At 41.5% G+C, this 22,151-nt stretch overlaps 1 protein-coding gene across 2 annotated transcripts in view; it reads right to left on the minus strand.

The window, feature by feature from the left end:
- The window catches only part of ATP6V0A2 (ATPase H+ transporting V0 subunit a2), a 398,498-nt gene that overhangs the window by 53,516 nt on the left and 322,831 nt on the right, over positions 1-22,151 (minus strand). For both annotated transcript variants that reach the window (XM_086942902.1, XM_086942903.1), the window contains 2 exons: positions 14,583-14,793; positions 2,576-2,695 (listed from right to left, as the gene is read on the minus strand). In XM_086942902.1, coding sequence (XP_086799028.1) covers positions 2,576-2,695; positions 14,583-14,793 — 331 coding nt within the window. The remainder of the gene's footprint in view (positions 1-2,575; positions 2,696-14,582; positions 14,794-22,151) is intronic.

A 22,151-nucleotide genomic window follows, 5' to 3' on the forward strand; every position in this document is an offset into this window, starting at 1 on the left:
TGATCCATCACCGTTATTTATCTCACTGCCCCATCCCAGCTCAGAACCTGGCTATATGCAAATCAGTCTGTCCCTGGCCCAGTGCATCATGGGAACAGGGCAGACTAAACTACCAAGCCAATTCTTCACCAGAAAGGAGACAAGCTACCGGGGACCGGTTTCTGGCATTTCAGCCTTCTTCGGCCCGGCTTGCTTGAATCCTGATGGAGTAGTGAGAAAGGGACTCATGTCTGAGTATACCCTGCCACACCTATAGTGGCCAAAAACGATTTACAAAAAAGGGGGTGGTGATGAACAGAGTGTCTGAGTTAAACAGACCACTCTTACCCAGTCCAAAGATCAGGGCTTGATCCATCACCGTTATTTATCTCACTGCCCCATCCCAGCTCAGAACCTGGCTATATGCAAATCAGTCTGTCCCTGGCCCAGTGCATCATGGGAACAGGGCAGACTAAACTACCAAGCCAATTCTTCACCAGAAAGGAGACAAGCTACCGGGGACCGGTTTCTGGCATTTCAGCCTTCTTCGGCCCGGCTTGCTTGAATCCTGATGGAGTAGTGAGAAAGGGACTCATGTCTGAGTATACCCTGCCACACCTATAGTGGCCAAAAACGATTTACAAAAAAGGGGGTGGTGATGAACAGAGTGTCTGAGTTAAACAGACCACTCTTACCCAGTCCAAAGATCAGGGCTTGATCCATCACCGTTATTTATCTCACTGCCCCATCCCAGCTCAGAACCTGGCTATATGCAAATCAGTCTGTCCCTGGCCCAGTGCATCATGGGAACAGGGCAGACTAAACTACCAAGCCAATTCTTCACCAGAATTGGCTTTTGTAGTTTGGTTTGCCCTGTTCCCATCATGCACTGGGACAGGAACAGACTAATTTGCATACAGCCAGGTTCTGAAACTGGGATGGTGCAGTGAGCTAAAAAACGGTGTTGGATCTAGCCCTGATCTCTTGACTGGGTGAGAGCTTTCTGCTTAATTCAGAGACTCTGTCCCTCACCACCCCTTGTTGTAAATATTTCTTAAGACTTGGCAGGGGCCGCAGTCCTTACCACTAATCTATAAATAAGCCCCATGGTTTTTAATTCTAAAATGCAGCTGGAGTTATTCATCTTCACCAAAGCCAAAGGAGACAGTTACCCTGTTCTCTATCGGAACAATAAGTCCTCACCTTCCATCCCGGTCACTTAAATCCTTGATTCACTTGCAGGTTACTGGTAAACTATATCATTGAATAGCCGCCAGTAAATGGAAACCACATTACTATTTCTTACCTCCGTATGAGATCACCTTTGCATACCAACCTTACTTAATATCCTCATATAAAAACCCATCAATTCCTTTTAACACAGATTGGTCTATAAGAACTTCCATGTCACCCAGAACCCCTTCCCTATCAAAAAGTCACTTTACGCCATCCTGACTTGACATCTGGGCTCCTACAATGTTAATCGCCATAAAGTTTTTCAACTGCCATACATCTGATCCTGATCTGTATCCTTTAATCTTCCAGATCCACTTGACTGAGCTCACTCCCAAGCAAACAAGACCATCCCTACATCCAAATCTCCTGTCGACTCTAAGCCCACAGAGCCCAGCCTTTTGATTGTGCACTGTGTGGTGATGAGGCAATGGTGTTCTCAGGATCCACTTATCTCCTTTCAAATCCACAGATCGTGCAAGTCAAAACTGCTTTTCTTTAATAAGAGGAGAAGCTCTGTTTTTATGATTCTACCACACCTTATATTAGATATGTAGCTCCTACCCTACACACATTGTTTTGTGTTGTTGAATTTTTAGCTACATCCTCCGATGCATTGATGCAAAATATAGGAGAGGCCTTCTCTACAGTTTCTTCATGTGCATCTAGGGATAGCCAGAAAAAATAAACTGTGCTTTTGCAGGAGACTATTTGTCCATCTGTAATAATCCCCACATCATTCCTAGGGTTAGCAATACTCTCTTTCTTTCTATACCGCTTAAAATTTTCTTCTGGAAAAAGGAAGCGAAAACGTTTAGCTAATCCCAGTCACTGCATAATGGAAGCCTTAAAAACAAAGTTGTAGCCTGCAAATCAGATTGCTTGGATACTAATCTTACAAATGCAGACAGTACAACAACAACCTTCTCACCCCAGTATATTTTATAGTCTTCAAACGTTTCAAAGTTATTAACAAATCAGAAAAGCAATTTTTCTCAGCCACTAGTATTTTTTTTCCACCACATTGCAGTCTATTGTGTTTTTGCTCAGTGTGAAACAACTGATAGACAATAACCTTATGCAAATCAGCCTTGGTCCTACTCTGCCAGGTCATGTTCCCCTTTGAAGAGGAACAAAAGCAACCCCCCCCCCCCCCCAGACCAGTGAGGCATAGCCATAGCCTCAGAAGCACTATTGAAGACACACACTCATAACAACCAACCTAGAAGTTATAAATGTGCAAATGAAAGATAAAGTTTAAGTTACAAATGAAGCATTCAAAGCACTCACATGCCTGACTGTACATTTAAGAATATATATATGTATAAAAAGCATGTCAAGGTTTTAAAATAAAAATACTTACTCCATACATTCCAATTCCTGGGCCTCTATTGTGAAGCCAGTACAGGTAGATAGGTTTCCCAAAGATCATTACTGGAGCAGAAATACACATAAGAGCGACCAGAAGTCTCTGAATAACTTTCTGTTGAAAGGAAATAGACTTTTAAAAATCAGATTATCAAATGCACAGCAGAGAAAATGAGTGCATGTCTTTGCCACGAATCATGTGACCAATCTACTTTTAGATTTCTGTAGATCAATTAATTATCAATTCATCATTGTTTGAGCTTGTCATGCAAGTATCCGCTTGAAAAATAATAAAAATATTAAATGTAATTTTGTTTTATTGTTGCCTTGGAACACACCCTGCTAGGTACTAATGTGTGTCCCAGTATCTGTGCTAGATTATCATCATCACCAGTAAATCTGTATTTGGCTAAAAAACATTAAAGAATTCAGTACAATTCATACAAAAAATCTGCATTAAATAGATCACAATACAATTAGGAGTAATGAGCAGCATTCAAACATGTAAGACATTCGGTCAATAGTCCATGTGAAATACGCAAAGAACAGGAACCAATGGCAACATTGTGCAACCAGGCAATTAGGTCACAAAGTCTAAAATTTCTAAAAGGAGGCTTTGAAACCATCCCGCACACTCAGCTAGTATTACAGATAAAATTAAAATGGCCCTCAAGTAAAATCACATACCACAATATAGTCCATACATAGATCTCGGCGGGTCGTTGAAATAGCTTGTACATCCAAAGCATTACTTTCAGATGGAGAATACAGATTTCAGGAAGTTTTGTCTTCTATCTATTTAAAGAAATTAATGTAAAGAACTATCAAACTTGCCCACTAGATTACGCTGCCTTACTGTGACTGCGACAAATTTATATACCGTATGGCACACCGTAACAGAGTCTATTGGTTGTAAATAAAATAAGGCTGGTCTGCATCTTCTGGTATTAAGTAATTTAAGTAGGGGAATTAACGTTCGTTGGTGCTCTGTATAATTCGAAAAAGAAATGTAGCAAAGACTCTGTAGATACAGTCACAAGAACAGGGAACCAAGTCCTTGCCACAACAAGCTTCTTTTGGGTAGGAGAACCAGCAAATGGCCAATATCAAGGCGGAATCTAATCAAGTGGTACCATTGATGACTCGGAAGACTGTATAAACATAGCTCCATGCAATTAGTAGTATTTAATGGAGCGTGGGCTACCACTATCCTCTTGCCACACTTGGATGTTGCTCTTTTTCTTGACAATAAAGACAAATGATAACATTTGGCAGATGCTCCGGCTGAAGGGCTGGCATTCTTATCAAAATGTTCCAGGCATCCTATTAAGTAAAGAAGAGCCTTCACAAGGGTCAGACATTGAATGTGAACTACTTTATCTTGGTTCATGCAGTCAGCGATCACCGCTTGGTTAAGTGGAGCTTCAGGTCTGGACCAGACTGACAGCTGATACGGATTTGCTGTGGCTGTTCGTGTCGGGACTGTGTTGCCCTTGCTGCTCCTGACTGGCCCTGTGGCGGAGGGACTGCTGATATAGCATCCCTGAAACCCCCACAGCGTGGGACGTGTAGATATGGATGTGCTGCTCCTGTTGGGGACAGCGTTGCCCCGGCTGCACTGCTCCTGACAGGCCCTGTGGAGGAGGAGGGGCCATCACATACAGTGCGCCTTATTATGCGCAGCGCAGCACGCAGCGATATGGGCGTGCTGCTGGTGCTGATTTGTTCACTTTGCACTGCCCGGGACTGGCCCTGAGGAAAAAGAAGTGCCACTCGTCGCACATACAGCACGCCTTAATTTCCCTCAGAGTGGGACGCACTGGTACGGACTCACTGCAGCTGTTGGTGTTGGGGACTGAGGTGCCCAGGCTGTACTATTTATGGTCTCCAGAAGGCTACTCTCTTTATTTTCAACTCAATGAATTTTTAACATGGGGTCCATGAACTAAAATGCATCTAGGGGCAAAACATTAATTGCACAAGGTTAATGGTATAATTACTACATACCCAGATTCGAAGGCTATGGAATGGTGTAAGGGACTAAAGAATAGCTGATATGCATTAGATGATCAGTGTAAGATACTTCTTTATTCAGCAGATGCTTAGTAGAAGCACGAGGACGTCCTCATATCGAGCGCATACTTTATCACCGGAAAAACACAGAGAATCCGTCTCCCACCATTTACCTCGGAGCCCAAGAACATAATCTGGGGCGTACCTCAAGGTCATCCCTAAATCCTACTCTGTTCAACGCCCGATGTGGAAAAGAAGTTCTCACGGTTGAAGACATGGAAATTAATAGCAAATTACAATGACATAATTAAGGAATTGACACTGGCTGCCAATATATCAGAAGATATAACTGCAGGCACCTCCTGTTGAGCTGTCTCAATACATTAAGAAGCTATGTAGCACTGCCCTTAGCCTTATGAGTAGTAGGCATAGATGTGAAGCACGGGATAACCCTTAAGCCTATTGCCAGGCAGGAGGGTCTCAAAGGGATTTTGTCCCTGGAGCACGGAGCATGACCTTTGGTGAGAAAGATCCTCCAAAAATCCTCCTGAAGTTAGTCTCTAAGACATTTCTGGGAAAAAGAACATGCTCAGCAAGAAAAAAAACCTAAACAGGAAAAAAACATTACAAAATAACTGATATTGTAGAAATGGCAGATGCAATCAGATCCTCTAGCACAATGTGCAGACATAATTTATACTAAGGAGAATCGCTTGTTGCACTGCATCTTGTCTCTTCTCAGGGATGCTCTGCTCCCCCAACCCCCCTGGAGTCAAAAGGAGCAGGCCATTTGAGCGCATTTCTTTTATTGACATTGCTTGCTCAACTTTACTTAAAATAAAAAGTATTGCTTAAATGCTGTTGCGGGGTGGTCCTCTGTAATGACTTGGAAGCATTTTCATAAGATCTCAGTATGGTAAGGAGTTCATGCTGCATAGACACGTTACAGACTTTATTGTTTTGTCAGATATTTATTCACAACAACTTTGCTCCGCAAAAGGAGTGCCCCTACTCACACTGTTGGAGTTTATAGCTAACATGGGGGCTTAGACATTGACTGGTGCAGTTCTGCTAGTAAATTGTTACCTCTATTCGTGTGAACTGTAAATTAAGACGTTGCCTCTCGTTATTTACAGCACTGCTTTGGGAAGGAATTTGCTTAGAGTTTAATTCGCACATTAATTACCAAATGTGATTTATATCAGTTTGTTCTTGGGTGAGGCTTTGTTTCGAACCTAAAAAAATCAACATTGATCTTAAAGTTAAAAGCTATAGGAAGTATTGGTTCATTAGGAAAAGTTATGTTAGACAGCCACAGGTCTAATTGGTTTATTATGAAAACATTATAACAAAGGCAGCAGGTATTATACCGAGGTATACTGGCTTTACTGTGGTTAATGCAACTCACAAACCCAGGGGACAGAAGATTTGCACTGTGATCATCTTTGTTAGATCCTCTTAGCAAAGGCTGTCTATTGTTTTGTCAAATGTTGGGATGCGAAAGGTCCCATGCATGGTGTACAGTTGTATCTCCCCACCAATCGGCCTGACTCCCCCCACCCCGACTCCCAGTACCCAACTGAGAGTATCTGCTATCCTGTTTTTTTCATTCTGGCCACAGCTTTATGCTAATATGGCATGTGTGTGTGAAGGCCTAGACAATTCCCTTGATATGAGTCCGGGACTGGACCTGGAGGGGTGCAGTGAGCACAATCTCCATGGTGAAAGGTCTAGTCTCATTTTCACGGTTGCACTTGGAGCAAGTGGGTGGCCGGATATCGTATTTTTGAAATTATCCTAGTAACCAAACCTTTTTATCTGCGTCACTATAGTGCTGGCATCCAGACTCATTCGTTAACAGTTCTACTGCTACCAGTGAACTCCAATTCCTGTGCTAATATCCTGAGTGCATCCATGTGTCTAGCAATGTTTCCTCTAATTATTTTTCTGTGTGTGCAGAAACTGGAACTTTATGTGCACACTTTTCTCAGTCACAATGTCAGGAGTTAGGTATCATGTGAAGTAGGATGAGGAAGATTCCACCTTCTGAAAAGCGTTGGGAATATTCTCAATTTTTCATAGTTTCTAGTGCAAATGGATCTGTTATAAAGTTTACTTAAGAATATTATACACACAAAAAAACAGACCAGGTCAAAAACAGTGTGTAACTACATTGGTGACTGTAGACGGACGTGAGGCATATGTGAGTGAGAGTTTGTAAATAGGGTTGTGTTGCTAACAAATTACAACAGATTCGAAGACAAGCAATTTGTGAACAACAAAAGCTAAAGCAATTCCCATCAGACCACCCTTCTGGTGGAATTTACGTCATATGGGACTTGCTAGTCATTCCTTCCGACCAAGTAGTGCTTGTGTGGAAAATGAATAACAGCAATGTACATCCTGAAGTGATGCTAATAAACAAGTGCAGTGCTCAAGTGATAGTGATAAAAGTGAACTACACGGATTCTGAAGAACGGTTAAACAGAAATCCATGTGCCAAGAGTTAAAAATACGCCAAGTAGTGAGGCTACCTTGTGGCGCAATGCAGAGTGGTCGACATGTTTCAGCCATTGGGGCAATTGCCCCGGCTTTCTTCAGGACCTAAGACATAATAACTACTGCAACTACATGTGAAGTGACAAGTATCAAGAATGTACTACAGACAAATAAGTTGTCTACCAGGAGCCCAAATACTTAGGTGTCCACTGGAGGGAGAGCAAAATATCTTCTTCCCATCAAAAAACACAAAAAAAAAACCATTGTGTCAGTCAACCCTCACTAATACACAGGCATCCACAAGCGTGCACAGAAACCGTATAGCCACACATGCAAGAATAAATTGCATTCTGCATTCCTTTCAAAAGCATACTAGCTTGATCACCCAGAGGCATTTCCTCGCAGTGATACTCACCCAGCTTTGTGTGGGTGAAGACCTCACCTCACCCGGCGACCGCTCGGGAGTATGAGGCCCCGCTCTATAGTGTAGAAAAAGGGGACAGTAAGCACACAACTTTACAGTACCACAACCAATGGATCTACACATATAGCCCAACAAACGTGTGATAGCAACCCAACTGACAAACCAAAAGTCTGACACTCAAAGAATCCCATATGGCGCATAGAAACCGCAAAACTAGTGATGAACCTCATCTTGCAAGGCACAGTATAGACACTGCTATGCGTCTCTAAACAGTTTCTCCTTTAAAATTGTATAGACTGTGAACTTCATTAAGTCCAAAGTTCCTTTAGCAATAGTGTGGGATCCTAAGAGTAGCCCATGAGTAGCTATCAAGGCCACCCATCTGTCTTAGATTGGATACTTTGTTATTTGATGTTCCTTGATAATCAAGGAGCTTTTTAAGATGAAGGAATGCAGAATGCAATTTATTCTTGCATGTGTGGCTATACGGTTTCTGTGCACGCTTGTGGATGCCTGTGTATTAGGGAGGGTTGACTGACACAATGTTTGTTTTTTCGTGTTTTTTGATAGGAAGAAGATATTTTGCTCTCCCTCCAGTGGGCACCTAAGTATTTGGGCTCCTGGTAGACAACTTATTTGTCTGTAGTACATTCTTGATACTTGTCACTTCACATGTAGTTGCAGTAGTTATTATGTCTTAGGTCCTGAAGAAAGCCGGGGCAATTGCCCCAATGGCTGAAACATGTCGACCACTCTGCATTGCGCCACAAGGTAGCCTCACTACTTGGCGTATTTTTAACTCTTGGCACATGGATTTCTGTTTAACCGTTCTTCAGAATCTGTGTAGTTCACTTTTATCACTATCACTTGAGCACTGCACTTGTTTATTAGCATCACTTCAGGATGTACATTGCTGTTATTCATTTTCCACACCGGCACTACTTGGTCGGTAGGAATGACTAGCAAGTGCCATATGACGTAAATTCCACCAGAAGGGTGGTCTGATGGGAATTGCTTTAGCTTTTGTTGTTCACAAATTGCTTGTCTTCGAATCTGTTGTAATTTGTTAGCAAAACAACCCTATTTACAAACTCTCACTCACATATGCCTCACGTCCGTCTACAGTCACCAATGTAGTTACACACTGTTTTTGACCTGGTCTGTTCTTTTGTGTGTATTGTATCTTGATAGTAGGGGAACGAACAGACAGGTCGTAAAATATTCCCCTTGACCCTCTACACACATGTTTTGTTTTGTTAATACTTAAGAATATTCCCAGGTTCCTTCAAAACATGTTACGGTTGGAATTTCCTTTTCAATAGCTCCTTTAAAGGACTGATATCCCCAGGGTTTTAAGAAGGGTGAAAAAGTTGGAGAAGACTGTGAAGGAGCCATGTGGCTGCAGTGTGGCTTCTGTCACTAAGTGTAATCATATATGGCCTAGAATCACACTGGTGACTTTTCTCTTCCTGGTACTAGGCCTCATGGTGTTCCTGGTCTTTTTAGTACACATGGTCCTTTGTCTTCCTTGCCCTGCTCCTCCAGGTGCCAGTCCCCTAGCCTTGGTCATACTCAATGAGATCTACTTGATCATTGGAGTACTGGTTCTCTTCACCCTGCTCTGGTTCCTGTTCCTTATTGTGGTCTTGGGTCTCCAAGTATTCTTCATGGTCTTGGTCTGCCTTCTCCTGGGTCAGGTCCTTCCCACTTTCTTTAGCCTTCTGCTCTGGGTCCTCCTGGACTCCCCGATACTGGACCCGCTGATTTTAGTCACTGGGCCTTGCTTCTCATTGTCCTGGACCAGGACCATCTAGTGGTCATGTTGTTCGCGTTCCTCCTTTTTCTGGTCTTTTTACTGGTCCTCCTGGCCGTAGTAATGCTGATCTGGTTTCTGGTTTTCCCAGTGGCCAGGTTCCTGGTGTTTTTGTTTAACTTACACTATAGAGACCAAGTAGTGTCTCATGTTATAACTATCGGTCCTCGCCTCTTATCCAGCAGAAGTCTGCATGCTGGAATTTTGTTGAGCAAGTTTGTGATGATAAAAGCATTGTTCAAAGAAAACAAGCAAAACACAGAATACAATAAGCCATCCTATAAAAAGGTCGAAATAGCTGATGGGCTCACATGTGACATGGGTAAGTACACCTAGAAGCAAAACCTTTTGAAAGACGAATGCTGAATTTGCAGCCGTAGGGTTTCCCTCTACAATGCAATGGGAAGAGGATGTAGCCTTACGGCTAGAGCGGTCGACCTTGAAGCTAGAGAACTGGGTTCAAGTCCCGGCAACGACGCTCAAAGAACAGTGGTTCCGGGCACATCACTTAATCTCCCCGTGCCTAACAAAAATGAATGCGTCTGTCTGTAACTTAGCTGGTGTTCATGTTACGCGCACTAATACCTGATATTTCCGGGTCAAGATTGCGCTACATAAACGCCCCCCCCCCCCAAAAAAAAATGCAGCAAACGTATCCCAAACAAAGTGGTAATGATTTGTCACAGCTCTGACATTTATAAGTTCCACGTGCAAATAATTCACCCATTCAAGATTTTTTCTGAGGCTTGTAGTTCAAAGTATCACATTAGAAAATCAGGAATACAAGTCCCGTATGAGAGCGTTGTAATACTTTCGCAGGATAGAAAAAAACATTACTGAAAGGTTTTCTCGAAACAACATTGCTTTACAGAATAGTATTTCACACAAGTTTTCTATAACAAAGTTATGCGCTTTTTTTTAGATTAGCCCTTAAATTAATATTTTCCATTTTTGATGGATTTACAAGAATCCACACTCTTAAATTACTACCCTTAAGCAGAATGATTTTTTTTGTACACAATAGTAAAGAAAAAATAAGTATATGACCCCCAAATATGGTGTGGCCTCATGCAAGTCTAACAGATTTTTGAAGGACTTTGCTGAAGGATGGAAATTTGGTACTAGGCACATCGATTACTGATATATCGGTGGAATAACTTTAGACAAGTTTGACACACCACTGAGCCTGTTGGGAGGAGCGAAGTTGTGCACAGTAAATAGATGTCACTTGTGATGGATACAAGGATTGCACAGTCTACAAGGCATCTTCTATAGCAAGATACAAGAACCCAGAAATATTTCTCCACAGAATGATCCAAGCAGATTCATGACGTTTTAGTAACTACTCAGCCACTTAAATAGTAAAATGAAGACCCCCACCCCTAAAAAAAATACTTAAATCTGACATCAGAAATAATTGAGTGTATTTGATGTGCTCAGGGTGCTGCTCAGTCCTTTGATAGCGCGGGGACACACTGGCAAGTGTAACCAGGCGCTTTAGAAACTCAGAATTATTATATATTATTTTTATTGAGTGGATTTGATGTGAAGACTGGACATGGAAGTACCATGGAACGGACTTTGAATGGAGTTGGAAGTCTCGCATGGTTTCAATTGTACTTCCACTTCTTGTGTAGAATCTTGGGACATGTGGTCTAAGTAGTGAGGGAATTATTGTTGGTTTTGAATCTTTTCTGTGGCAATGAAGGAGTTAAAGAATGAAATGCTGGCCTAAGGTAGAATTTTAATACAAAAGGTCTGCTGATGTAAGGAGCAGATTAATATTTACCTGACCCACTGACCTTCTTTGCAAGAAGCAAGGTATACTAGCCTGCACCAAAATGCACTTGTATTTCTCAGTAAAGTTCATTGGTATGTGTGTACAGCCCGATAGTCCTTGTGCGTGGAAGAACAGAGGAGACTGCACACACTCCTGCGCACACTTTACAGGGAACATAGGTGTGGATGTGTGTCCATGGTTTGAGTATTGCATACAGTATACTTGTCTGAGTGAACCAGAGCGAGGGAAGCTTGTGGGTTCCATTTTAGGAACATTTAGCATGCACTTGTGCACAAGATGCAGCTGAAGTTTCTCTCCAAGATAGTGGAAGTGTATTGCTGAAATTCTTGAGACTAGAGGCAGTGGACCTAGACACTGAAGTAGTGAAAAGAGGAGACAAGCTCCTTTAAACATTTAATGAGTTCTTTGCTGCTAGGAGTTGTTGATTAGTGTCCCTTAATACTGTTGTAGAAGGTTTAAAGCATTTCCAAAGCGTGCCAGAGTGAATCGCCTCTCCAACTCTACACTTGCAGCTGTGGCACTTGCTCCACTATGCGCCCATGAGTTATGCTCACTGACCAAAACACTACTATGAAGTTGTGATACCCCCCATGCATACCACTAGAGGTTTTGCTATTGAAGCATGCTACTTGCTCCACTGTGTGCCATAGCCGTCTGTGCCACTGAAAAAGAAACTAGAGTTAACTGACTTGTATGGTGGGCTACCCCTGAGGATCTTGTCAACCATGTGCCTGTGCAGACTACGCTGCAAGCAAGGAGATGTTGACACTTGTCAGAGTGGTGACTGAGCAGTGCTTAATTTGATTCAGTGGTTTCCGGTGCTCGGCACCGGTACTTAATTGTCAACACCACACTTATGACAGTATAGCACATGGTGGCATTGCTCAGCTAATTTAGAGATGAGCATAACAGTTGTTTATGAATACAACATACATTCAAAATTACTAATAAATGCCAACCTAGCCATTCCTTTAGCTTTGGGCACCTATAATCTGAACTGTCACACTTGCAGGCGAGAGAGATGGTTAGTAGTTGTTTTGGCAGCGATGACAGGGAAAATGGGTGGTGCAAGCTGCAGCGGCCTCCTGGTAATGGCCCTGGCACTTACTATTTAGCAAACTAAGCACTGTGACTGAGTGACTATGCAGCTTCCAAGTAGTTAACTGTACGTGAATCTGATTGGAATTCAACCACCACTGTTACAGTGCCTTGACACAACTCAGCTGCAGACCTCGGACTTGAACCCCGAGACAGACTGCAAGCACCTGACTTGACCTACTCACACCAGCACAAGAAGAGACTGTGACCCAGCCTTTGTGGCCATCCACCAACAACTGAGTGACCGTAAGAAGGCTGCGTCCTGAGGAAAACTGCTGCACCAGGCACTGCTGCACAGCCATGCACCCAGAATGTCTTTCCCTATCCGCAGGAAAGAAACGGTAGGCCAGCACAAGTAGTACTACGAGCCTTGAATACAAGTGAGGCAAACATTGAGAGACTGAGTGCTGTTAATGCCTATGAGACCCAAAGAAGGAGGTGCTGCACCTGTGCTCAGACTTGGGTACCTTTGGATTAATGAAAGGTGGGAAGGAATAGAGGAGGGCATCCTTACCGAGGCAGCATAACCCTGACTCAGAGAATTTTAATACCTGATATTTCCATGTAGTATTACATTTGACTATGTATTAAAGTATATTTTGTTTTACAAAGACAAGCACTGGGCACATTACTGTGCTCTGTGGTAACCTCTATGAGACGCCTATGATTACCAATGGCTGCCAGGTGGAAAAGCCTATGCTCAGAACATGAAGCCCGAGCTGGTCATCGGAACAAGACAATTATAAGGGTTACATGCATGGTTGGTTCATTGTGAAATTTAAGGCGTTAGGTCTAATCAGTCTACTAAGAAAAGTTACCACAAAGGGAGTTAAGTAGGGCCTGAATTATTTATTGTGAAAAACATATGTTAAAGCCAACATGCCTTTAAGGGTGGATTCTTATTTCACTATGTTAAAGCCCTGAGACAGATATTTTGACAGCTTGAATCCAATTTACTATGGCAGTATGCAAGGGCTTTGGTGTTAGTTACCCCCTTTGGGTAGGAGAATGGCAAACTGATAATCCTTGCTCGTTTCTTAGGAGGGGTTCTATACTGCTTAGCTAGCCACAATCTTGTTCAAATTTGTAATTCTATACATAGTATTCAGCTTGTCTGTTTAACAGTACGTTTTAGGTCTTGTCTGACAGCTTTAGGTCTTCAAGATTTGTTTCTTGCAATAAAATACAAAATCATAAAAAGTGCATACATACATACAGTGAAGAGTTTTGAGTAAGCCTTTTTGAGCCATGGATCTGCTTTGAGATTCAGTTCACATTCTGCTTAGACCCATGACATGCAGCATCCCACTTGAGCCACTGACCTGTGAGACACAGTATTTCACCTGATTACGTGTCCCTATTGATAGTGGAACTAGGTGCTCACTTTCTACTTACTTAATCTGGCTTGTGCAGCATTCCATGCAGCAACTGCTTATAAAGTCGGCCATCTTAAAATTGTACTGTACATAGTAGATCTTTTTTTTAATAGTTCCAAAATTGATACTTTTTTTATAAGCATAGGTCAGCTGTCCTGGATCAGAATAATACCTTTAGGCAGAATGTTTTTACTTTTATTCTTCTAATGTATCTTGCTTGTTGAGCTTTTGCATGCTTTACAGTAGATAGGTGAGTGAGTGAATGCACGAATGAATAAATGGGTGGATTAATAGATGTGTAAATGTAAGTAAGAGTACATGTATGACAAGTTATTGAGTGCCTAAGCTCACTAGTGACTAAAGAGGCACTTTCGGTTATAAATCAAGCCTCTTGGTATTGCCAAAGCTTCAACAGCGTATATATCATTGCAAATTACGCTCTTGGTAATTATTTTTCTATATTTCATGCTTCTCAGGTGCAGTGCAGAGCTTTATTTAGTATGCCTTATTTGCAATACAAACCTAACAACGCAAAGTGGATACCAATATGCACGGTACAACTCTTAACCGCATCGCTGCTGCAGTGATTTTTGTGCTGTGCTGCACCATTAAAAAAGCAATGTTACATGACGAGCTCAGCTCGTCATCAGCACACGCCACCCGTGGCGGATGACGAGCGGCGCTCGTCATCTGCATCGAAAGGGTTAATCACATCAAGTCCTTGACACTGACTTACAGCCACTATGAGTGGACCAGTACATGAAACTATACATTTTCAAAGACTTTTCAGTAAGTGAAACTTGGATAAAAATTGTAAAGTTTACAAATACATAATTGCTTCAATTTTAAAAATATGCTTATATAAAAACAAAGAAGAGGGTTTGCAAATATATCATTATTAAAAGAGTCCAAATGAGTTTGACTGCTTGTTGGTCTAATTGATTTTTAATTTCATAAGATTACTAGAGTACCACCAACCTGTCCAGTGTAAAGTTCACCTGCTTTCTCGCCAGTAAATAAGAACATGTTTATAAAGGTGATTAGAATACTTGGTGCAACTTTTGAGTTCTCTGCAGAGTAGGCCAGCCACTTAAAGATAATCATGAACACCAAGTAGCCAAAGATACTAAGCATGAAGACCAGTTCGGGAATAAACACCAATACAATGCCGTATGTCTTCTTGAAGTGTCTGAAAGCAGAAAGGATAAAAATACAACAAATAATGACACTTGTGTAATTGCCTCCCAACAACATTCTATGGAAATAAAAATTGATAAACGTAGCAGCTTCTTGAGAGCAAGGCATTTCTAAATGTGACAGTACTTCTACAGTGCAGTTAACAAGAACTTCTAATTAGACTGAAACAAGTTGAAAACTTGCTTTGCGTTTTCAGATAATAATAAACTTATCAAACATTGGTATTTTGATCCAGCATCAGAACTGAAAGACATTCTGTTAGACACTTGAAAAATATCAGTAAAGGCTATGTGGGTTTTAGGCCAATAGACACAGTAATTAACCCATAGAAAGGAAACACATTAATTGACAAGTAGCAACTGATGTCTGAATATTCACTAGAAAATTAAACTGGATTATATCCTGCACTCAGCTGGCAAGAACGAGAAAAAACAGAAACACCGCAAGGCGTATGTCCAGAGAGTGTATATAGTATAATCTAGCACTTTATGTACCTTGTTAAGAATAATGACTAGCTTAATTTCAAGTGCAAGAGAAGGCTTTTCTAATATCTAAGTTTAGTGCGCATATCAATTCGGAAAGAAGCACGGTCACTAGAAAAATGAATTGATTTGACACATGCAATTACGACACAACGAACTGGCAAATCATGTCCAAAGAGTACGCTGCACCATGACAATGCCCAGCCGATTGTACAAACTCAAATCATTGCACAGTGAGTTTACCATTCCAGAACGTGGGACTTTTGGATTGAGAATGTTTGTAGAGAACTAAGGGGGATGGAAGAGGACCTACTGGTTGGTGGGATCCCACATACAAAATATATTCTGGTTATGGAGGGATTCCAAAAAGGCGAGAGGGATTTGAGGATTGGGTGGGGGGACGGGAGGGGGGTGGGGGGTACTGCCCTTCAACAGGAACCAGCAATGCACTATATCAGACCTAGCGCTAGGTCGTTTTTTCATTGGCTGCCTAAGATTACAGTTAGTTTGAGACCATGAGAAGTTAAAATCATCTATGCAGTTTTAGAACAATAGAATCACGACTGACCATCAATAAATTATCAATAGTAACATAGGTATTCTTAAAAAGGCCAAAAAATCCATACAGCAGAGCAACACTATCTAAGCATGTATAAATATCAGGTAAATTAATATGCTTTAAAAACGTTTTCATCAGACTCCACCATCCTTTACTACCAGGTTCTGCTGAATCACATAGACAAATCTACTTATTAACGGAGGGAGGGAAAAGGAAACTAACAGAGGATTACGGCCATGGAAAAAGATAAGATGTGAATCACTAGGACATTAAAAACAAAAATGTAATCAATAATACTAGAATATCCCCTACCTATAATGGTTGGAGAGGCTACAATTATCTAAAAAAGATACCTACTGAACATTAACCAGATTCCTGTCAATCATCAAATCTAGTAAATAAAGTCCTTGATGAGGCTGATTGGAGGAAACAAAAAATGTTGTATACCCTTTGTAAAATTAACTTTCCGTAACAATAATATGTACTGAACGTGTGGTTTTGAAATTAACCAACATAGAATAGAATGCACACACACTAATACACTTGGGACACTAATTTGCATGAAATTGCCAAGCATAATTGACTAATTTGTCGTATATTGTGTCATAAAGGGTACGAATTTGTCGTACTCTAATTGAGTATTGCATGAATGTGCTTTTTGTCTGTTTATTTGTGGCATAAATCATGAAGATTGGTAAGTAAAAACACGCATATGTGTTGCTTAAAGCTAGGTAAATACTAACTGGGATATTGCTAGAAAGGCTTTATTTCTTAAATCTATGTTTGTGTTTGTTTCTGCAATAGTTCCGAAATTGAGGCCTGTGTGAGCAAACAAAATGGATGCTGTCTGAAATTCCGAGGTGGCAGCCGAAGTACGCATGCGCCAAATCGGAGATGCGAGCTGCCTGTGCCTGAGCAGAATGGGTCAAGGTCAGCGTGGCCTGCCTCATGGGGCACATGCCAAGTTTGTTGAAGTCAGCAAGTTAACTCGTGGGAATGGGACATTGAATAACAATTTAAAGGAGACTTTGAAGGAAGCATAAGCCTGAACAATAGCCTCACAATTTTTCCTAGTCATAAGGATGACTTTGCATAAATCGAACAGTAAAACGATGAGGTGATGCTCATCCAACTCTAAATTGACCAATCACAGACATTTTAGGACATAAGAGTTACGAATTCAGATAGATAAGTTAGTGAAAAAGGGTATAAAAGAGGACATTTGGAACTTTGAAAGGAGCTTACTTTTCGACCTGATCTTTGCACCCCGAGATGCTGTTGGTCTGCGCAATTTTTCATATGGCGCAGGGACTTTGACATTTTTCGGAACTTTTACTTTTGAATGGGTGTGAAGTCCTATGAGAAGGGAACATCGAGAGAGATAGAGAGGAGTTTCTTTGGGAACTATTTTGTTTTTGTGCAGATGTCTGCATCTCTACATTTGAATAATATATGTTTTCTTATTTTCCTAAACTGTCATGATTAAAATATATGTTTTGAATGTAACCTTTCTTTCAGGATTATTAATGCATAATTTAATTATTTCCTTTAAGAAAACGTAGAGATTATGCTAGGAGATTTAATCGCTAAATAAAAGTTAAATAAATGGAGAATTAAGCAGGTCTTGTTGTCCTTTAGTTAACTTTTACTAGCTGATCCATCGAAATGAATAGTGGGGTGTTTTAAATCTTTCCTTTAAAAAAACATGGTATTACAATAAAACTGCAGCTGTAAACAATGTATAAAATTTTTGTTTAGGCACTCCGCTATAGCACCGTGGCTCTCCTTTTAGGTCTTCACAGAATCCTCAGAGTAGAATAAATGTGTGAGTGAATGAAAGGAAAGAGTTATGGGCCCAGTTGAGAGAAAATAACGAATAACTCTGTGGGTGAAGGTGATAGTTTATGGAGAATTTTTGGAGCTGCGCTGCATCACCACAAAAAAAGTAACTGTCATCTGCGGATATTCTGGAAGACTCATCACAACTCTTTTGTTCCAATTTGGAATTAAAATCACTAGTTAGAATTATGGAACAAGGTAGGTGAAAAAAATGAGTAAGCGGTTCAATAAAGAAGTCCAAGTGTCTGAACAAATCATCTAAATTATTATAGTTGTTTGATACAGAACTAGCAATTCAATTCAATTCAAAGAAAACTTTATTCGGATTGTAACAAATCCATAAAAGTCACATAAGCATAAAAATACATTTTTAAAAAAAAAAAATAAAAAAAAATTTATACACAATTAACATAAAATAGTTAAAAAGGAAGCAGCAATGGTCATGTAAACAGTAAGAATAATGTTAGAAAAGTGCATTCCAGTGTACATGATGGGTAACCAAGGTGCTGTTGCATAGGAGACAATCTTTTTGGGTGCGAGCATTTCAGGGAGATTCCATAGATTTCCGTGCATGGAATACGACTTTCAGAAATGAAGTGGCACGAAAAATTAGATCTACATTATCTAAGTTTAAAAACATGAGATATGATTGATTTAGGGAGACTGGCCTTTGTTTTTTAAAATATGGAGCTAAAAACCATTTGATGTACTTCATAAAGAATTTACAATGAAAAAAGAAATGCAGTTCATTTTGTCTGCTGTAACCATCACAGGGGCAGGGGCTTAGCTCGTGTCCAGAGTTCAATGTGCTGTAGCCCATGGGAAAGCAGAGTGAATATTTTGCAGATCCAGCTCTTAGGCGAAATAACAGCGACCTCTCCCAGTTGGTCAGAGGGAGTCTGAGGTATAAAGGTAGTCGTTGAGGAGATAGATCATTTTTTATATTAGTCACATAAGTTTTTACAGTTTGTTTTTGTAGTTCTATCTCCAACCTCTTTTCCCTAAAGAGGGCATAAAGTTCAATTTGTGTGTCCTTCTTATCCGATTTCTTAATCTGGGCAGGGTCGTTGAAAAGATTGATTTTCCCAATACTGTCCAGGCTTTCCTTTGTGGCCCTAAGCCACGGGATATTCATGCCTTTGTCACAGTTTAGGCAATCAGACACAATGTCCTGTGTTAAAGTGGCACATTCATTAGCCCAGATCGATAGCCAAAATATTGCAGGTCGCGTAGCAATGAAGTCGGTTATGTAGGGCAGATTGAGCTCGGCGTGACAAATGTACCCAGAAGAGGCAATCGGAGCTCCTAAAACTTTTCTACACAACCGATTTTCTTCTATCTGCAGGCTAGATGGGTTCACTATCCCCCAAATTTCTGCTCCATAAGTTGCAACCGGGACACATTGCAATTTATAAATTTTCATAATTGCCCCGGTTGTTTCGGACCTTGTTGGTCGTGGCAAGGCTAGGATGGAATTTATGGCCTTTGAGAACTTGCCTGTGGCGTGGGCGAGATGCCCACTCCACAGGCCGTTCGCAGCAAAGACCATGCCTAAATATGGGAATGATTTGGTGGAGTATAGCTTCTCTGATCCAATTGAGATGGAGTTCAATTGTTTAGCCCCTGGCCCACAGGTCATAACAAATGATTTATTAAAGTTCACCTTTAGGTCCAGTTTCTCCATAAAAAGGGAAAAGCTCTTGACCAGGGCACGGAGAGCATTCGGTGTTAAGCCCATGATCACCGCATCATCGGCGTAGAGGAGTGAGGGTAGCAAGTTCCCTTGAATTTTCGGGACGTCCGTTGTCGTCTCTTTCAGGGAGTCACTCAGGCCATTTATGTAGATAATGAATAACAGGGGTGCTAAAACGCACCCCTGTCTGACACCTCTTTCCACCTTTATTGCCCCCGAAGTTTCACCCTCCATTCCGATCCGTACCCGGGCTTTAGTGTCCGCATGTAGATAGGCTAAAAAGTATACCAAAGGTTCATCAAGCCCATAGGAAAGAAGTGTCGCCCACAATTTCGATCTATTCACAAGGTCGAATGCGGACGACAAGTCCATAAAGGCTAGGTAAATGGGAGCAGCCTTGGCTATGGTGTATTTGCCTATTATAAGATTGAGATTCAGGCATTGTTCTGTTGTCCCGACCCTGCTTCTGAAGCCCATCTGACATCTATCTAGCACCCCTGTTTCTTCTGCCCAGTCATTCACTCTATTGTATAACACCCGGCCCAAGATTTTCAGGGTGTTGTCTAAGAGTGAAATGGGCCTGTAATTAGCAGGGTCAGATCTTTCACCCTTTTTATAAATAGGCACTATTGTGCTTGTAGACCAGGTAGCAGGGATGGTACCCAACGGTACATTGTTGAAAACATTAGTCAGAATTGGCCCCCAAAATTCTGGTCTATGTTTGATTAAGTCAATTGGGAAGCCATCTGGGCCAGGAGCCTTGTTCCCCAGGCTTTGATTAATGGCCAATAGGACCTCCCCCAGAGTTATGTCAAGTGAGCTCAGCTTATCAAAATTCAGGTTTTCTGCTGGAGCAGCGGGATTAGCATATATTTTGGAGAAATGCTGCTCCCAGTTCTGACTTGAAATGGTGCAGCTGAGTGGTGACAATTGTTTCCCCATGTCCCGCATCTTCCTTACAGCGGGCCAAAAGGTTGCGCTGTTTCCCATAGTAGCAGAGACTGATAGTTCTTTCCACTGGTCCTCTACCATTGCAGCCTTCCTTATCCCTATTGCTGTTTTGTAGGCCTGCCTGGCAGTCCGTACATCAACAAGGTCTCTCGGTTTGGAATTTAGTGCCTTGCGAAGTGCCTTGTTTGCAGCTGAGCAACGACTGTCGAACCATCTGGGTTCGTAGTCATTTTTCCTGTAGGGGACTGTTAAAAGGGTTTTAATGACATGGCACAAGTTTTCAAAATCTTCAATTCAGTACAGAACTAGCACTGTAAAGCCTAAAAATAAAACATGTCCCCCACCTCATTTCATTTGGTAAATATGAATATTGAGGGATAACTGTGATGCCTGACAAATCAAAGAAGTAGCCACCCAGATATGTAGGACCCCTTTAGGCTTCCCACTAAGTGACGGAATAGCTGGAACAACACATGAAGCCGATCCATCTAAGTGATGTGCTTCTATTGACCAAGCCTCCAGTAGTAAGATGGTGACACAAACCCAGGTAAAATCCAGTCGGGAATTATGGTCTATTTAAGAAGAAATGGCCGCCATGCTCCTGGAAAGAATGTTTAAATCCCTCTTGGAGAATGATGTTGAGACTTTGGGCCTGATTTATATCTTGGTGGTAAAGATACTCTGTCGCAACGGTGACAGATTATGCTTACTGCCAACATAATGACCCGCCCCGCACAATTTAGTTGTGGACGGACTATAGGTTTAACCACAGCAGAGAATAATCCATCTCTGCCGAGATTAGACTCCAATGATGGCCCTGTGGAGGAAGGGCCGCATGAGGCAGATCACTAAGTCTGCCCACAAAATTAAGACGCGTGGAAAACCTTGGCAGTAAGGGGCAATGAAAAGTGCTAAAGGCACCCCCCGTCATGGAAGAGGACTCCCATGGCGAGAGGCCAATTTTTTTTTAATTTTCAAAACGCTATTTCAGGATTTTCTATTTGACAAAAGGAAAGAGCACATCTTGGTTCAAGGCTCTGTCATGTGGGCGGAGCTCTGCATCAAACTATGAACATCACTGACAGGAACCGGGTTGACCGCAGTTCCTGTTAAAGCTTTAGAAATCAAAGTAAGTATGGTTCAGGGCTCCATTATGTGGACGGAGCCCTGCACCAAACTATAAACAGCACTGACAGGTACCGCCATGACAGTAGTTCCTGCCAATGCTTTAAAAATCACTGCCAGCTTGGCGGTAATTTCTAAATTAGGCGGGAGGCGTAGTATTGGCCTGGTGGATGTTAAGTCCTCCACCAAGCCAATGGAGATTACTCTGTTTGCCAACAATTATATCGGGCCCTATGTCCAGTAGCACAGTGCCAGGTGGAGCTCGAGGGTGAAGAGAATACAGGAACAGGATCATTGACAGTCTTTGGTTGAGGGAGTCAAACATTGTCATTCAGTGATTCCAGATGGATAAAACAATTGTGAATATGGAATTGAGGATAGCTATCAGTATTAACTGTGGCTTACTGTTTGGGGTAATAGGTAATAGGTATTGATAACATGAGGTTTATAAAAAGAAATAACCTAGAAGAACAGCTCTACTCCTAGCACCCAGAAGTCCTCAGGGTTCAAAAGACCTTTATAAAGAGGATATCAACAGTTTGTTTTTAAGGATGGCTACCATACAATCCTGTGGGTCTTGTTTGATACCTGGACCCATCCAGGAGGCTGATCTAACAAAAGGTATGCAAGGAGGGAAAAACAGTCGATTATTTGGTAGATAAACAGTCTTGTTCATAAGTTAAGTGAATTTTTGTAAGGGG

Source organism: Lissotriton vulgaris, chromosome 11 (genome assembly GCF_964263255.1).
Source record: "Lissotriton vulgaris chromosome 11, aLisVul1.2, whole genome shotgun sequence".
In the NCBI taxonomy this organism is placed as follows: domain Eukaryota; kingdom Metazoa; phylum Chordata; class Amphibia; order Caudata; family Salamandridae; genus Lissotriton; species Lissotriton vulgaris.